Source organism: Grus americana, chromosome 9, assembly GCF_028858705.1.
Source record: "Grus americana isolate bGruAme1 chromosome 9, bGruAme1.mat, whole genome shotgun sequence".
Classification (NCBI taxonomy): Eukaryota; Metazoa; Chordata; class Aves; order Gruiformes; family Gruidae; genus Grus; species Grus americana.
The window spans coordinates 27,974,886-27,989,215 of NC_072860.1; the positions used below are offsets into that span (position 1 = coordinate 27,974,886).

The window sequence follows — 14,330 nt, forward strand, 5'->3', positions numbered from 1 at the left end:
CCAAATCATGATTCCTTTTCTACAAATTACTGAACAAAGCTATTCTAAACAAAGCCTTCTGAGCAGATTTTTGTGCTAAATGTTCAGTGATGAGCTCAATGCTCACTTAGCTTTACCACCTGCCAAACCCGACTGTATTGCCTTGCCATCCTTAACCACACAGTGGTGGTCAGTTCGGTCAGCACAGTGTTGTCCCTGTGAATGGGACATTTCACAATGCTTACTTCATGTTTTACCTTTAGAACCTACTGCAAAGCCAGAACAGTTTGGGTTAACTGGAGAAGTTCATGAACCTTGGCAAATACCACCAAAGTTTTGACTGGGACATGAAACCTAAAAATAGGTGAGTATTATAGCTGCTGAATTCCTACGCAAACAGCACCATTTGTGGTGGGCCGTATTCTCTTGTCCTGTTTATGACTGCACCAGTACAAGGCGATTTCTCCATGCCTCCTCATTCTGGCCTGCATGATGTTGAGGCTGCCAATACTGCAGTCCCACAGTGCCCAAAACAGTACTCTCTGTGACTCTGAAAGAGCAAGCTATTGCAAAGACACAGGCAGCTAGTCGGCAGTAGGACTGCAGGCTTTTTTTATCCTCTTCAATTCTTCAGTAGGGACAGAAATAATTAAAAAGGAAAAATCCTTTGGGAAAGCTTGGCTTAGTTTGTTGATTTCTTCCATTGTAAACCTGATGCTATTCCTTGGAACCTGCACACGCAGAATCAAGAGTTACGTGATCAGGGGCGCTCAATGAACTTCACTTTTTTGCACGGAAAACACCGACTGTGAAAATGTTAGTATGCTGCATTAAACATACCCTGTAAAAACTGGAGGAAAATTGCATCCATTTTGCTTAGTGCAGCTGTACTTGCAGACTGAACAGCAGGGAGTGCTTTTTGCCATGTAATTAAGTATGATACTCGGTCCCAAAATAAAGCTTTGGATTACCTCTGGTGCTACTGGAAGTCCTGCTGGTAGCAGCAGTTGTGCAGAATAGTGACGTTATTTTTGACACTAGTATTAGTGTCAGAGAGAGTACCTTTTTTCACCTTGATTTAATGGTTCATTTGATAAAAGAAGTGGGACTATATCAGAAGTTAAGAAGTGGTAATTTCATCCCTGGCAATGGAAATAATAGCTCCACCAAATATTTTCTTTGGAAGCTTTCATAAATAAACGAGAAATAATATTGTTTCATTTCCATGCAGAGCCCTGCAGGACAAGGTTTTTTTCATTTTTTAGACACTTGTTTTCAGGAGTTAAACATGGATCATAGTACCTAATGGCTTAGAAAGGACACTGCAATTTATGAAATGTGGATAATAACACTATTTGCAGAACAGATGTGACAGAAATATTGTGAGGCATAACTGATGTTGTAAAATGTGTTTTGACTCTCAAAAGACTGCACTGCTGTGAAGAGAGCTGGTGCGGTTCACAAGATGAGAAACCTCAGTGCTTTCATGCAGTTCAAATCTTTAGTTATAATGGATTTTTTTTTAATTTTTTTTTTATTTCTTTAAAAGCATTTTAATGCTTTCTTTTCTATTTTAGGTTATTTTTAACCATGGATGGTTTTGGGGTGGCTCATATTAGAGAAGTTTATACTCAAAAGCATTACAAAAACTATTTCATTGTACTGCACTTTTCTCTTAGTTTTTAAATTTGATTTTTTTCCTTGGTTTAATCTGCCAGGTTTACATTTTCATTTTTCCAACACAAAAGAAGCAGAATTAAATAACACATCAGACAGTGACCTTGAAGTCATCTTGCAGACTTTAAATCTTAAGAATAGCAATTAAGGATGCCTCAAAATTCCTTAAACTTGTCTTATGCCATATGTAAAAGAATGTATGTTAGAATTTTGCATTTAAGCTAACAGTTAAGACTTGCAATTTAAATGGGACTAAAGTAATGCTGGTATGGGGCTCGTATATGTTGTGGTTCATAATTAGATCTTGAAGTGCTACAGATAAGATAGCTGGTGGGAGATTCTGAGTAAACTTTGTCTTTTGGGAAATGCTGGTTTCATTGAGCCCCAAAAGTTTTGTTCCAACTGTCATCATTATTTTTACATACAGAAGGTGATGACAGAGACATACAGGATTTCTGCCTGCTTGGGACTTGAGGCAGCTCTGGAACAGAGACCATATGCTCCAGGAGCAGTGACCCCATAGGTGCCCGGTCCCATGCAGCATGGGACCGTTGGCTCAGCACAGCGCACGTGAAGCTGATTGCTGGAGTCTGTCTTCTGAGCACCGATTCCCCCTGTGTATGGGGAAGTGCTGGAGATGAGGACATATTTCATCATCAAATGCAGAACATATGTTGCCTTGATAATACGACATTTGTTTTAGACTGGTCTCACTCTCTGTAATTACCCTTACAGAAAGCGAAGTGTACTGCTTCATGAGAACAAGTATGGGGCTCCGTGATTCTGGCCTACCATGTGAAATGTTATGGGATTCTGAGTGGTTCAGTCAATGAATTGGTGTATTCATTAACCAGCAGGATGAAACTCAACGTCCTTCCCAAAGCCATACTAAATAAGCTTATACAAAGGAATTGTGAAGGGACTATAAGGAATGGAAACCAGCTGTACTTTATGGCAGGAAGTTGCACAATTAACTTTTAGTCAGTGTTTCCTTCAGGTAAAAGTGGTACTGTGCTCCCTGTTCATCCCTTAAAACAAGGCTGGGGCCACCAAATTACTTAGCCATCAAACTTCTAGCCACTCCACACTGCTATTGCTTTCAATCCCAAGCCTCTGTCCTTGTTCTGCACAACAGCAATTCAAAACATAGGGAGATGAAAATACTATGAATGAAACCTCTGATTTTGCTGCACTGAGGCCCTCCTGCAACCTCCATAATATTGGTTGTTTCACTTCTTGATTGTAAATATATATATATAAAAGTAATTTGGCCATTGAATCTGCATCCAGTAAATAAGTTGGTAAACCTTACCTATCTGGTTTCTACTTGCTGAATAAAAAGCATTGACAACAGCAGCTCCGCTTATCCACCTAGTAATAACAGAAGAATATAAATGTTAGCATTTCAGTTCTTAATGGCAGAGTTAACGATTCCTGCAACAGACCTAGATGTTGAATAACAGAATTGCAGGATAATTGAGGTTGGAATGTACTCCTGGAAATTGTCAAGTCCAACACCCCAGTGTGCTCAGCCTCTCATCCTATGTCAGACACTCCAAGCCCTTAATCATTTTAGTAGCCCTTTCCCTTTGTTATCCAAACTGATTAACAATGACACTTGGTTTTTGTTTCTGTTTCCACCCAGACTGCAGCATTGTACAGGCAAAATTTCCTATGTAAGGAAACTGAAACACAGATCCTGAGGTTATAATGGTAACTAAACATTTGGGGATAATAGAACTTTTTAAAAGACTATTTACTAAAAGGATTTCTGTGTCACTTATCATTGTCATATATCCAGCTATCTCAAACAGCAGCACATTATGAGTATCAGATTAGAGGCTACTATAATTTTTTCCTTAACACAATTTCTTGAGGAATGAAGGTACATGCAAAGACCACCATGAGCTCTCGTGGCAGAGGCATGGCTTGATTCACAGTCCTATGGTTTAATTTAAATAATACATACTTTCCTTGATGAAGGCTCTCAGCATTACTTTAATAAGTTTTAACTCTTTTTTCTATTTTACAGTTTTACTGACTTTCATCAGTGATCACCTAATTAAATTCTTAGAATTGCAAGCAGGTCTAGTGTTTTGATGTGTGTCATTATTGTACACATTTAATGTGTACTATTTTCAGAAAAGATGTCAGAGAAAATGAGATAATAAATAGCTGGTCCTTACACAACTGAAGTTGTATTTCCTGGCGCTGTGCTCTCTGAGTGAAATTCATTTATATGATAAATGGTCTTTTTGAGAACTGTATTGCCTATACCAATCATAAGCAATGCAAAGTATTCTAACAGTGCCTATTGCTTAAGTGAAAGTTAATTTGCAGGATAAACGATAACTATCGGAGGATAATCAATTGTGGTTGATACTTCCAGGCTCACTTTAGGTAATCTTTGAAAGCAATTAAACTTATGGTAGTTACTCCTAACTAATATCCGCTCGTGAGAACAAAACAGTAGTTGTGTTAAATCAAGCTGAAGCAATTGAACAAGCCAAGCCCAAACAGCTTGAAATTAAAACAGAAGTGAAGTGGCTGCTAGGTGGAACATAAAATTTCAGTTACTGATATGTAAGTACAGAACAGCGAAAGCAACAGTTGAAACTATTTATCCACGATAATGACAACAGTTCTGAAAAGCTGTGATATAGTACTTGGGAAATTCATAGTGGTGATTCCAGAGGTGTCAAGTATATACTTCATCTTCTGAAAAGCTGAGAATTTGAAGATGTATGATGACTGACTAGAAAGAGTCTGAACAGTTGCAGGTTTTATTTTTTTTTTCCTTAAAAAAGAAGTCTGGACCAGCACTATGAAAATTATAAAGTAATTAAAAATAGAAACACAGAATCGTAGAATAATTTAGGTAAGAAGGACCTTTAGAAGTCATATGGCCCCATGCAAAGCTAACTAGATCAGGTTGCTTAGAGGCTTGTCCATTCACAATTTGAGTATCTCCAAGGATGGAGATATGGAGATCCCACAACCTCTCTGTGTCTTGTTTGACCACCCACATGGTGAAAAGTTTTTCCTAACATCTACTCAGAATTTTGCATGTTCCAGCTTGCGTCTCTTCCCACTTGGCCTGTCACTGTGCATCTCCAAGAAGTCAGGCTTCTCTACATCGCCTCCCATTAGGTAGTTGAAGACAGCAGTGACACCTCCCTTCGGTCTTTTCTTTCTTAAACTGTACAAGGCTGGTTCTTTTATCTTCCTCTCAAGATAAATCCAGCTCTGCAGCCCTTATTCAAATGAACAGTCTGGCAAAGTTAGCATGGCCTATGGTGCCACAGTGATTTTTCTGATTGGCTTAAATTAACTTCCAAATAGGTCAGAGCTGTGACAGGAAGAGTAGCTAGTACAGCCAGGGAATGTGCCTGCCAGTCTTTGGTACAGCTACATTCTACAATAATATTTTAATTCAGAGCAGGAGTACGTTTCTGAAGTAAATTCCTGCTCATCCTCATTTAATCATGCTTTCTTTGGCTCAGCAATCTCCGAGCAAGAGAAACAAACTTCTCAGGGATGAAATTAATCTTTCAGATGAACTTAATTAAAAAGTTGCTCTCCAGGAGTCCATCTAATTCACTCCAGGAGCTAAGGGACCAGACTAGACCTACTCCAGAATACTTAACCTTCTACACCATCTCCCAATTTCTTTGCCCTACTTGCTAATGTAGGTCCAGCCTTTGACAAATGACCAGTGCTCTCTTACCTGCCCTTCTCATGGAGGAAGAAGTGCAGAAGGAAGTTCATTAAATCATCAATGATTACCTTCCAAGTACCTCCACTGTGGAAACTGGATGAAAGACTATACACAGTATTTTTAAATACTTACTCCTCTTTGTCCACCTTTTCTCTAAGCTTTTTCAGCCTTTTCTTCTGGGTAAATACTAAATTTTGAATAATATTTTCAAAGTATTCTTCTTCTTTGTAGTTCAACTAAAAAGAAAGAGGGGAAAATACTTAGTGGTGGGGTTACTGATTTGCAATAAAAGACACGTGGATCTGGAAAATCTAGTCTTAAGCATGATGAGCTCTGCAATGCATTAAGAGTACTTTTTAATCTACAATTATAACGTGGTTTGCAGTGCTCTGCTACATCACAGAGTTGATAGTGTAGCTGGATATATGTTACCAGCTGTATAATTTTTTCCAGAGATGTCTATTCCCTCTTTATATATATATATATATATATATATATTTATTTATTTTGAATTCAGCATTTGTTGGTTAGGACCCTAGCCTCTGGGAGTTGCCTGCCTGAAACCAGTAGCTACCAGCCTTGTAAGCTGCAATTCCACCTTAGAAAGAACACATGAATAAGGCTCAAATGGTGTTTTAAAAAGCATACTTTGGTGTTATGTTTGTATTTTTCAAAACTGAAACTGTGACTTCTAAGACATATTCTGCCTGAACATACATGTGTACTAAATACACTAATGGAGCTACTCTCACAAATGAACCTACAAGGTAAAAGAACACTGAGGTCACATTTTGCAGTGAAAAGCTCAGATGCAGTTTAAATCATACGTGTAGTCCAATGTCATACTTCAGGGACCAATTCCAATCCATGGGTAAACAGGCACAGTTACTAAGTTATGTACTTGCATCCACTTCAACCAGTGTTACGTCAATCAGCGGCAGCCTTAGAAATGCTGGACTGTGCACCATTGGCTCTATGTTTTATTCTAGCATAGCTACTCTAGAATTTATACATTCCTTTGAAACACCGTCAAATACTTATGACTATCTGTACTGGATTAACTGTACTACACTGGCTTTTAATACAGCCTTATTTACACATGTGCAACTGCGCACAAGCTTGAGTTACTCTATGCAGATGCAGGTGGTTCAGCTCGGCTATGAAGGCAAAATCACCATTTTTTCTCTTAAGACCCGTTTCTAATTATACTACCTACTGTGGATACTTACCTCCTGGTACTCACTGTTCAGCTTACTGTCATCAGTCACAATCTCATCTGGATAACCGATCCTCTCTCTAATTGCTGTTGCCTAGGGACAAGATAATTTGATATCCATAGCAAATCCAGCCATATTTTTAAATCAATCATAAATTACATAATAATGCAATATGGAAGCAACTGAAAACCCCCCCCATGATATTAATTGTATATGTTTTTAATTTACATTTTTTTATTCATTGAAAGCACTGTAAAGTTTATGGTTAATTATAACAATGGAAAATTCTAGAAAGTACATTCTGTTCCTTTCTTCATAAGAAAACTTACAGAAATGTGCACAAGACAGCCAAACATACTTCAGCTATGCTTTTGAGTGGAAAGGCTGGTTTAAAGAAACAGTAGATCTCCTGAAATATTTGACGTATTTTACAGTATCCAAAATAGACATAAAATTAATAACTGGAAGTTTTTTAACTTCAGTGTGCTACAGGAAAACACATTTACAAATTTACGGAAATCTTGACTGAGTTTGGATCAGTATCCATATTTCTTAACTAGCTCCCACATCTACATTGGAGTGAAATAATTTACTTAAATGTTCCCAAATTTTGACAATTGGAAGTCCTGAACAAATTTTTTAACCCAAACCTTACTCAGTTTCTTTTGATAGCCAAGTATTTATTTTGTATTTGATGGCAATGTCAAGAGTAATTAAAAAAAAACAAACCAAAGAACAAATTATTCTTTAGCAATTCTTTCCAGTATTTCCATATAAATATGTCTTAATAAATTTAGCAGTAAAATCACATTATCTATACAACTAATATTCTGATGTAGGCAATTCCCACAAATGAGTGAATATGATAAGCAACATGTAGAGTGTGTGTGGGTTTCTGATCCTAACTTTTCAGACAGTTTGCATTTCATTTTGTCAAATAAATTGTTCACAACAGTGGAAGTATTTCATAGACTTTGTACAAATACTGTCTGTGTCTAATCATAGTACAGAATTTAGGGTTTTCAGTTTGCTACCTGACTCACATTGCCATGCCTGATTTGAGGTTCCTGTGTGGTTGTAATTGATCGCTCCGTGTAGCTATGGAAATAACACTAGGAATGCACCAGTTCCTCCAACTGCGTCTTTACTGTCTGATCACATCATAATCAGTATAAGCCCACTGGATGCCCTGACTGTCTTAGCTATCTGTTGCAATCGTAGCTTATTGCAGGACTTTACAGTCTAGAGTTGTTTGATAAGCCAGTAATATTTTGATAGTTATTAATGTTTTTTTCTAAGATTTTCTAACACAAAATTCTGGAGGAAAATGCCAGGTCCCGCTCTATAATTAATAAAACCATTATATTTACAAGCTTTTTTAAAATTAAATTTTAATAATAAATTATCATTAAAACATAAATTGAAGATGTGTTATTATGTCTACAGTATAACAAAATAGAGATGTAATAAATCATTCTTTCAATTGCTTCTCTCCCAATTCATGGCTACAATTGATTTCTGTTACTTACTCCAGACATACATGAACTGTCTGAAGCTACATCTTCCCTTAAAGAGAACTCACTGATGGTCTGACTTTTTGTTTTAGCCTTGTCGCTCCTAATAGCTACTCAAGTCACCATAAATCATTCCTTCTCATTTTCAGTATGACTTTCTTGTAGATATTCATTATCTAGCCCCTTAATCACTGATTTGCTTGGGAGGTCTTAATCTTGTATATAGATTCCTCCTATTTTGTGCGGTTATCTCCACAGAGGCCCCTTCCCAGGTAATCTAGATCTGATTCAGGAAGTCTGTAAGCTGCTGTGCCTATATAAACACAAATATATATGGGTTTGTCTATATAAAATCGTGATAGATGTTACTGCTTATTTTTTTCAGGAAAAACAATTGAAATACTGATTTTTACAGAAATACACAACATTACCAATATTTAAGATTTAACTTACTTTTTGTTCTGCTTTCTTTTTGGTTTCTGCATCCATCCAGGTAAGTTCATCTAAGGTTTTTATAAAAACATCACGTATATCTGCAATCATTTCCTCAACCTTGGAAAAAAGATCAGTATGTTACAAATCCATGTAAAATGGTCCAGTTATTTTTCCACAGTCATAGTTTATTACAGACTTGTTTTTCCTGCACTAGTTGCTTAAGTGTGTGCTGTTTATGGGCCACCTTCAAAATGTGGAGCTCAAGTAGTACTTTTAGCCTGGCCTGTGGGAGGAAAGGGAATGGGCATGAGGTCACAAGGCAATGCAGTTTAGTTGACAAAAAATCTGACATCCATTGGATGTTGTGCATCTGATCAAATTATTGCGTATATGTCAACCACAAAAAATGGTGTAACTCAAGCCTGTGTTACAGTAGGAGTGATAGGAGGAAACTAAGGCTTAATTTTCAGCCATTTTCTGTGTGACTGAAGTCAAACAGAAGTGCCCAGTTGTCCCTGCACCCCATGTTGGCTGGATGTGAACTGGCATCTATCTCAAAGAACAAGCAGTGACTGTTATTTCAGTAAGTGCTGCTCCTTGGGTGTGCATATGGGCACTACCGTGCCAGCGGTGCTGTAGGCTCAAGGCTGGCTCACACTGCAGGTGGAGCAGGCAGATGCCTCTCTCCCTCCAAGCGTGCCCATGTAATCTTCATGTTTCACGCGTTACTTCACACTGTGGTCATTTGCTTGGAAAGCAGGCCAGCTCAAGACAAGTAATGCAGAAGTACTTAGGTGCAAAGGAATGACTCTCCTAGCACATATGTTCTCGTTACTCCTCAGTGGTACACTGACTGAGAAACAAATCTGAAGGGTAGTTTTTTTAGAAAGTGAACCTGCTATATAGAAAAAGTGAATAAGAAGTGTAATCAAAGCTATGTAAAAACTCCATGGTAAGTGACAACGAAGTGACGCTTAGATGGTATGCGGGCTAAGTTTGCTAAAAGCTTTACCACATGTTTACTGTCTCCAGCAAATGCTTCCTCTACATATAATCGTCCCACTGCATTCTCCATGTTGCCATTGACGTAGTTTGCGCAACGACGCCAAACAGCAGTTTCTGATGTTGTGCCGTAAAGTGCCTGTGAAACATAAACATTAGGTAAACATTTGGGCCCACATAAGGTGAAGGAGAATGGTGACAGACTGGCAGCTGTGTGTTTCAGAGGAGCCTGGTCGACCTTAAATACACGCATTTAATTCACATTTGTGTTTATGAACGTTAGGTGGACTCACCCGGTGCCTGGGAACATCTGTCACAGGCTGAGGCAATATGAGAGTCATTAGCAGTATTCTTTATCCTTTCAAAACATGAAAGGTAAAGAGAAGAAAGTTACTCTAAAAGCTAAGAATGGGAGAGGTTAAAGAGGAATACCCTGACACAAAGCTTTCACTGTTACAGGGATCTGTATTGCAGTTCCAGCTGCGACACAGCCATTGTGATTATGCAGCAAATTAATTTCTGCAGTGGTAAGATTGTGTTTTCTACCCAACCAGCAGCTTCTGTCAGAGCCTCCCACCTTTGGGAGCTTGCAAAGTAGAAAATCATTTACTCTGTGCGACGTTGCTACAAGGTATGCAAGGATTTTGTCATGATAATGTATAAATATGTGATAAAGCTGAGTGGGTAATACAATGGTATGATACCTGAATGCAAGGAATATAGCAGATAGTGTCATTATAGGGCAACTCTGAAATCACATTCTATAACGAAGTTTGTATTTCGTAACAAAGCAGCTACCCATCTCTTCAGAGGTACAGATCAATGACTTTTGATGTTAAATGCTCTGTAAGTGCTATACCTTGAACTGAATTACGAGGAAAATAATGTTTCTTTTCACCCTAAAGCATTAGGGACACAGGAATGGTCTTCTGAAAATGTTAGCAGTACAACACAGCCCAGAGACGTCTACTGCACGTCTCCCTAAAGAGCCTGCGATGTTGGAGCTTTTTGTAACTCATTACTGACAAACAGCGGAATAGAAAAGACTAGAAAATCTGTCCGTCCTCAATCCATTTCTTTCTTAGATATGCAATGAAGATTCCGGTAGATCAGTTTGTGTTGCTGAAGCTTATCCCAGTCAATCACAGTTCACTGGTCTCAGCATGACTTGGGTAGAGAGATACTTGAGACTGTGGTAGACCTGCATCAGACCAAGATTACCTTTCACAGGAACCCTTTTTAAGTAAGCTTCGTGTCACCAGAGGCGCACAAGAGAAAACAAAGTGGTGCCTTCTACAGCAACCAAAACTTACCTGCTTATTAGTAAAAATAACATGCAATTAAAATGCATTACTGTGGATTTGTACATGTACGGTGCTGATGCACCTGAAATTATACCTCCTGATCTTTCAGGGCCAGGTTGGATGGGTCTTTGGGCAACCTGGGCTAGTGGAGGGTGTCCCTGCCCATGGCAGGGGGTGGAACTGTGAGGTCCCTTCCAACCCAAACCAGTCTGGGATTCTGTGATTCTCATGGGGCATAAATTCTCAACTACGACATCACAGGGAACACATTTTTTTTCTCTTTAAATAAATCCTGGAAAAAAGGAAAGATACTGATGTTTCTTTGGTGGGAGTAATTGTATCCTGAGGATACAGTTCCAGTAGCTTTAAGTATTAAAGCAGTGTCACAATACTACTATGCATGCTTTTCCACCCTCACATCTGAGCTTCTTGACAGTAGATCTGCTGGAAGGGCACAAATTGGACGAATCATAGAATCATAGAATGGTTTGGGTTGGAAGGGACCTCAAAGCCCATCTAGTTCCAACCCCCCTGCCATGGGCAGGGACACCCTCCACTAGACCACATTGCCCAAAGCCTCATCCAACCTGGCCTTGAACACTGCCAGGGATGGGGCAGCCACAACCTCTCTGTGCCAGGGCCTCACCACTCTAACAGTAAAGAATTTCTTTCTAACATCTAATCTAAATCGACCCTCCTTCAGCTTGAACCCGTTACCCCTTGTCCTATCACTACACTCCCTGATAAACAGTCCCTGACCATCTTTCCTGTAGGCTCCCTTCAGAAACTGGTACGCTGCAATTAGATCTCCCCGGAGCTGCCTTTTCTCCAGGCTGAACAATCCCAACTCTCTCAGCCTGTCTCCATAGCAGAGGTGCTCCATCCCTCCAGTCAGCTTCATGGCCTCCTCTGGACTCTATCCAACAGCTCCGTGTCTCTCCTGTACTGGGGCCCCCAGAGCTGGACGCAGTACTCCAGGTGGGGTCTCACCAGAGCGGAGTAGAGGGGCAGGATCACCTCCCTCGACCTGCTGGTCACGCCTCTTTTGATGCAGCCCAGGACATGGTTGGCTTTCTGGGCTGCAAGCGCACACTGCTGGCTCGTGTGGAGCTTCTCATCAATCAATACCCCCAAGTCCTTCTCCTCGGGGCTGCTTTCAATCCATTCCTTGCCCAGCCTATAGTCGTGCTTGGGATTGCACTGACCCACGTGCAGGACCTTGCACTTGGCCTTGTTGAACTTCATGTGGTTCGCATGGGCCCACCTCTCAAGGTCCCTCTGGATGGCATCCCTTCCCTCCAGCATGTCGACCACACCACACAGCTTGGTGTCGTCAGCAAACTTGCTGAGGGTGCACTCGATCCCAATGTTCATGTCACCGACAAAGATGTTGAACAGTGCCGGTCCCAGTACCAACCTCTGAGGAACACCACTCGTCACCGTTCTCCACTTGGACATTGAGCTGTTGATCATAACCCTTTGAGTGCGACCATCCAGCCAATTCCTTATCCACCGCGTGGTCCATCCATTGAACCCATGTCTCTCCAATTCAGAGACAAGGATGTCATGCGGGACAGCGTCACATGCCTTGCACAAGTCTGGGTAGATGATGTCAGTTGCCCTTCCCTTATCCACGGACGTTGTAACCCCATCATAGAAGGTCACCAAGTTTATCAGGCAGGATTTGCCCCTAGTAAAGCTGTGTTGGCTGTCACCAATCACCTCCTTATTTTCCATGTGCCTGAGCACAGTCTCCAGGAGGGTCTGCTCCATGATCTTGCCAGGCACGGAGGTGAGACTGACCGGCCTGTAGTTCCCTGGGTCTTCCTTTTTATCCTTCTTAAAAATGGGGGTTATGTTCCCCCTCTTCCAATCGGCGGGAACTTCGCCAGACTGCCAGGACTTCTCAAATATGATGGCGAGTGGCCTGGCCACTTCATCCGCCGGTTCCCTCAAGACCTGTGGATGCAACTCATCAGGTCCCATGGACTTGTGCACCTACAGGTTCCTTAGATATTCTCGAACCTGATCTTCTCCTACAGTGGGCGGTTCTGCATTCTCCAAGTCCCTGCCTTCTGTGACCTGGGCAGTGTGGCTCGAGCACTTGCCAGTGAAGACTGAGGCAAAGAAGTCATTGAGTATCTCGGCCTTCTCCATATCCTGGGTAACCAGTTCACCCATTTCATTCCGGAGGGGACCCACATTTTCCCTCGTCCTCCTCTTATCACTGACATACCTATAGAAGTTTTTCTTGTTGTCCTTGACCTCCCTGGCCAGACTAATTCCTATCAGGGCTTTGGCTTTCCTAACCTGCTCCCTGGCTGCTCGGACAGTTTCTCTGTATTCTTCCCAGGTTACCTGCCCTTGCTTCCACCCTCTGTAGGCTTCCTTTTTTTGTTTGACTTTGCCCAGGAGCTCCTTGTTCATCTACGGGGGCCTCTTGGTGGATTTGCTTGACTTCCTCTTTGTTGGGATGCATTGCTCCTGAGCTTGGAGCTGTTACAGTGAAAACTGACAATTTGACCTTGAGACAGAAAACCAAACTTAAGTGATTTAGCGTGACAGCACAGCCCCTCAGTAACACACAGGCCCATCTACATGCGCGCTCTAGTAATCCGTTGAGATCTTTTTGCTAATTTCTTAAGGAAGTGGTTGCAGATCCAACGATCTTTCTGCCAGGACTCTGGCACTTTCTGTAGCACATTTTAAGCACTCTGTATTTAAAACAAATGGAGTTTTGATTTAGTAAGTGACCAATTAGCTGCACAACCCAGAAAAAACATGGTATGGGAGATTGATGGAATGCCAGAACTGTTCTAGCATTTATATTTGAAAGCAAACGTAACAAAACAAATGCTAGTTTATTTCCACTGCATTTAGTCTGAGAAGCTCCATCTATACTATATCATATATTAATAATTAACTAGTAGAAAATGGTATGGTTTTTTATACATAGACTATAGCAAAATCTTCTGTTTTTCTTTCAAACGTTGACATTTTTCTAAATGAAACTTTCTCAGTGAAGTCCTAAGATGTAGTGGGGGATGTCTTTTGTCTATAGAGTGCAAAACATAGTATTCCTTGACGATGCAGAATAAGCAAATATGAATCTTAATGTTAAAATAGTTTCGTACTTTAAAGAGTAGGGGGAAAAGACAAATAATGAATAAGACTGCCTTGTTCAGATATACTGAACTGGACACTTGTTGACTTCCTCCAGTAATTATTATCTTTTTCCGTAACAAGCAGAATCTCCTTAAAAAGCTGCATATGCATGTTAAAGTATTTCTTATGTCACTAACAGATATAACAAAATGGCCTTAACCTTTTTAAATGGAGCTCAGCAAACTTACAAAGTAGGAAGTTCTACTGTGGAACTACAAAGGACTTCCATCTCCAATCTGTTTGTGAAATTGCTCAGCGTTCCCTTAAAAGCACTAAAATGTCTGCAGGATCAAGTGATTGAAAACCAAGATTGGGCCCA

The 14,330-nt window shown here is 40.3% G+C and overlaps 1 protein-coding gene across 2 annotated transcripts in view; it reads right to left on the bottom strand.

Moving 5' to 3' along the window:
• MME (membrane metalloendopeptidase) overlaps positions 1-14,330 on the bottom strand; it is a 53,710-nt gene that overhangs the window by 13,096 nt on the left and 26,284 nt on the right. For both annotated transcript variants that reach the window (XM_054835874.1, XM_054835876.1), the window contains exons 13-17: positions 9,553-9,681; positions 8,559-8,657; positions 6,604-6,684; positions 5,507-5,610; positions 2,969-3,027 (exon numbers count right to left, since the gene is read on the bottom strand). In XM_054835874.1, the coding sequence (XP_054691849.1) occupies positions 2,969-3,027; positions 5,507-5,610; positions 6,604-6,684; positions 8,559-8,657; positions 9,553-9,681 (472 nt within the window). The remainder of the gene's footprint in view (positions 1-2,968; positions 3,028-5,506; positions 5,611-6,603; positions 6,685-8,558; positions 8,658-9,552; positions 9,682-14,330) is intronic.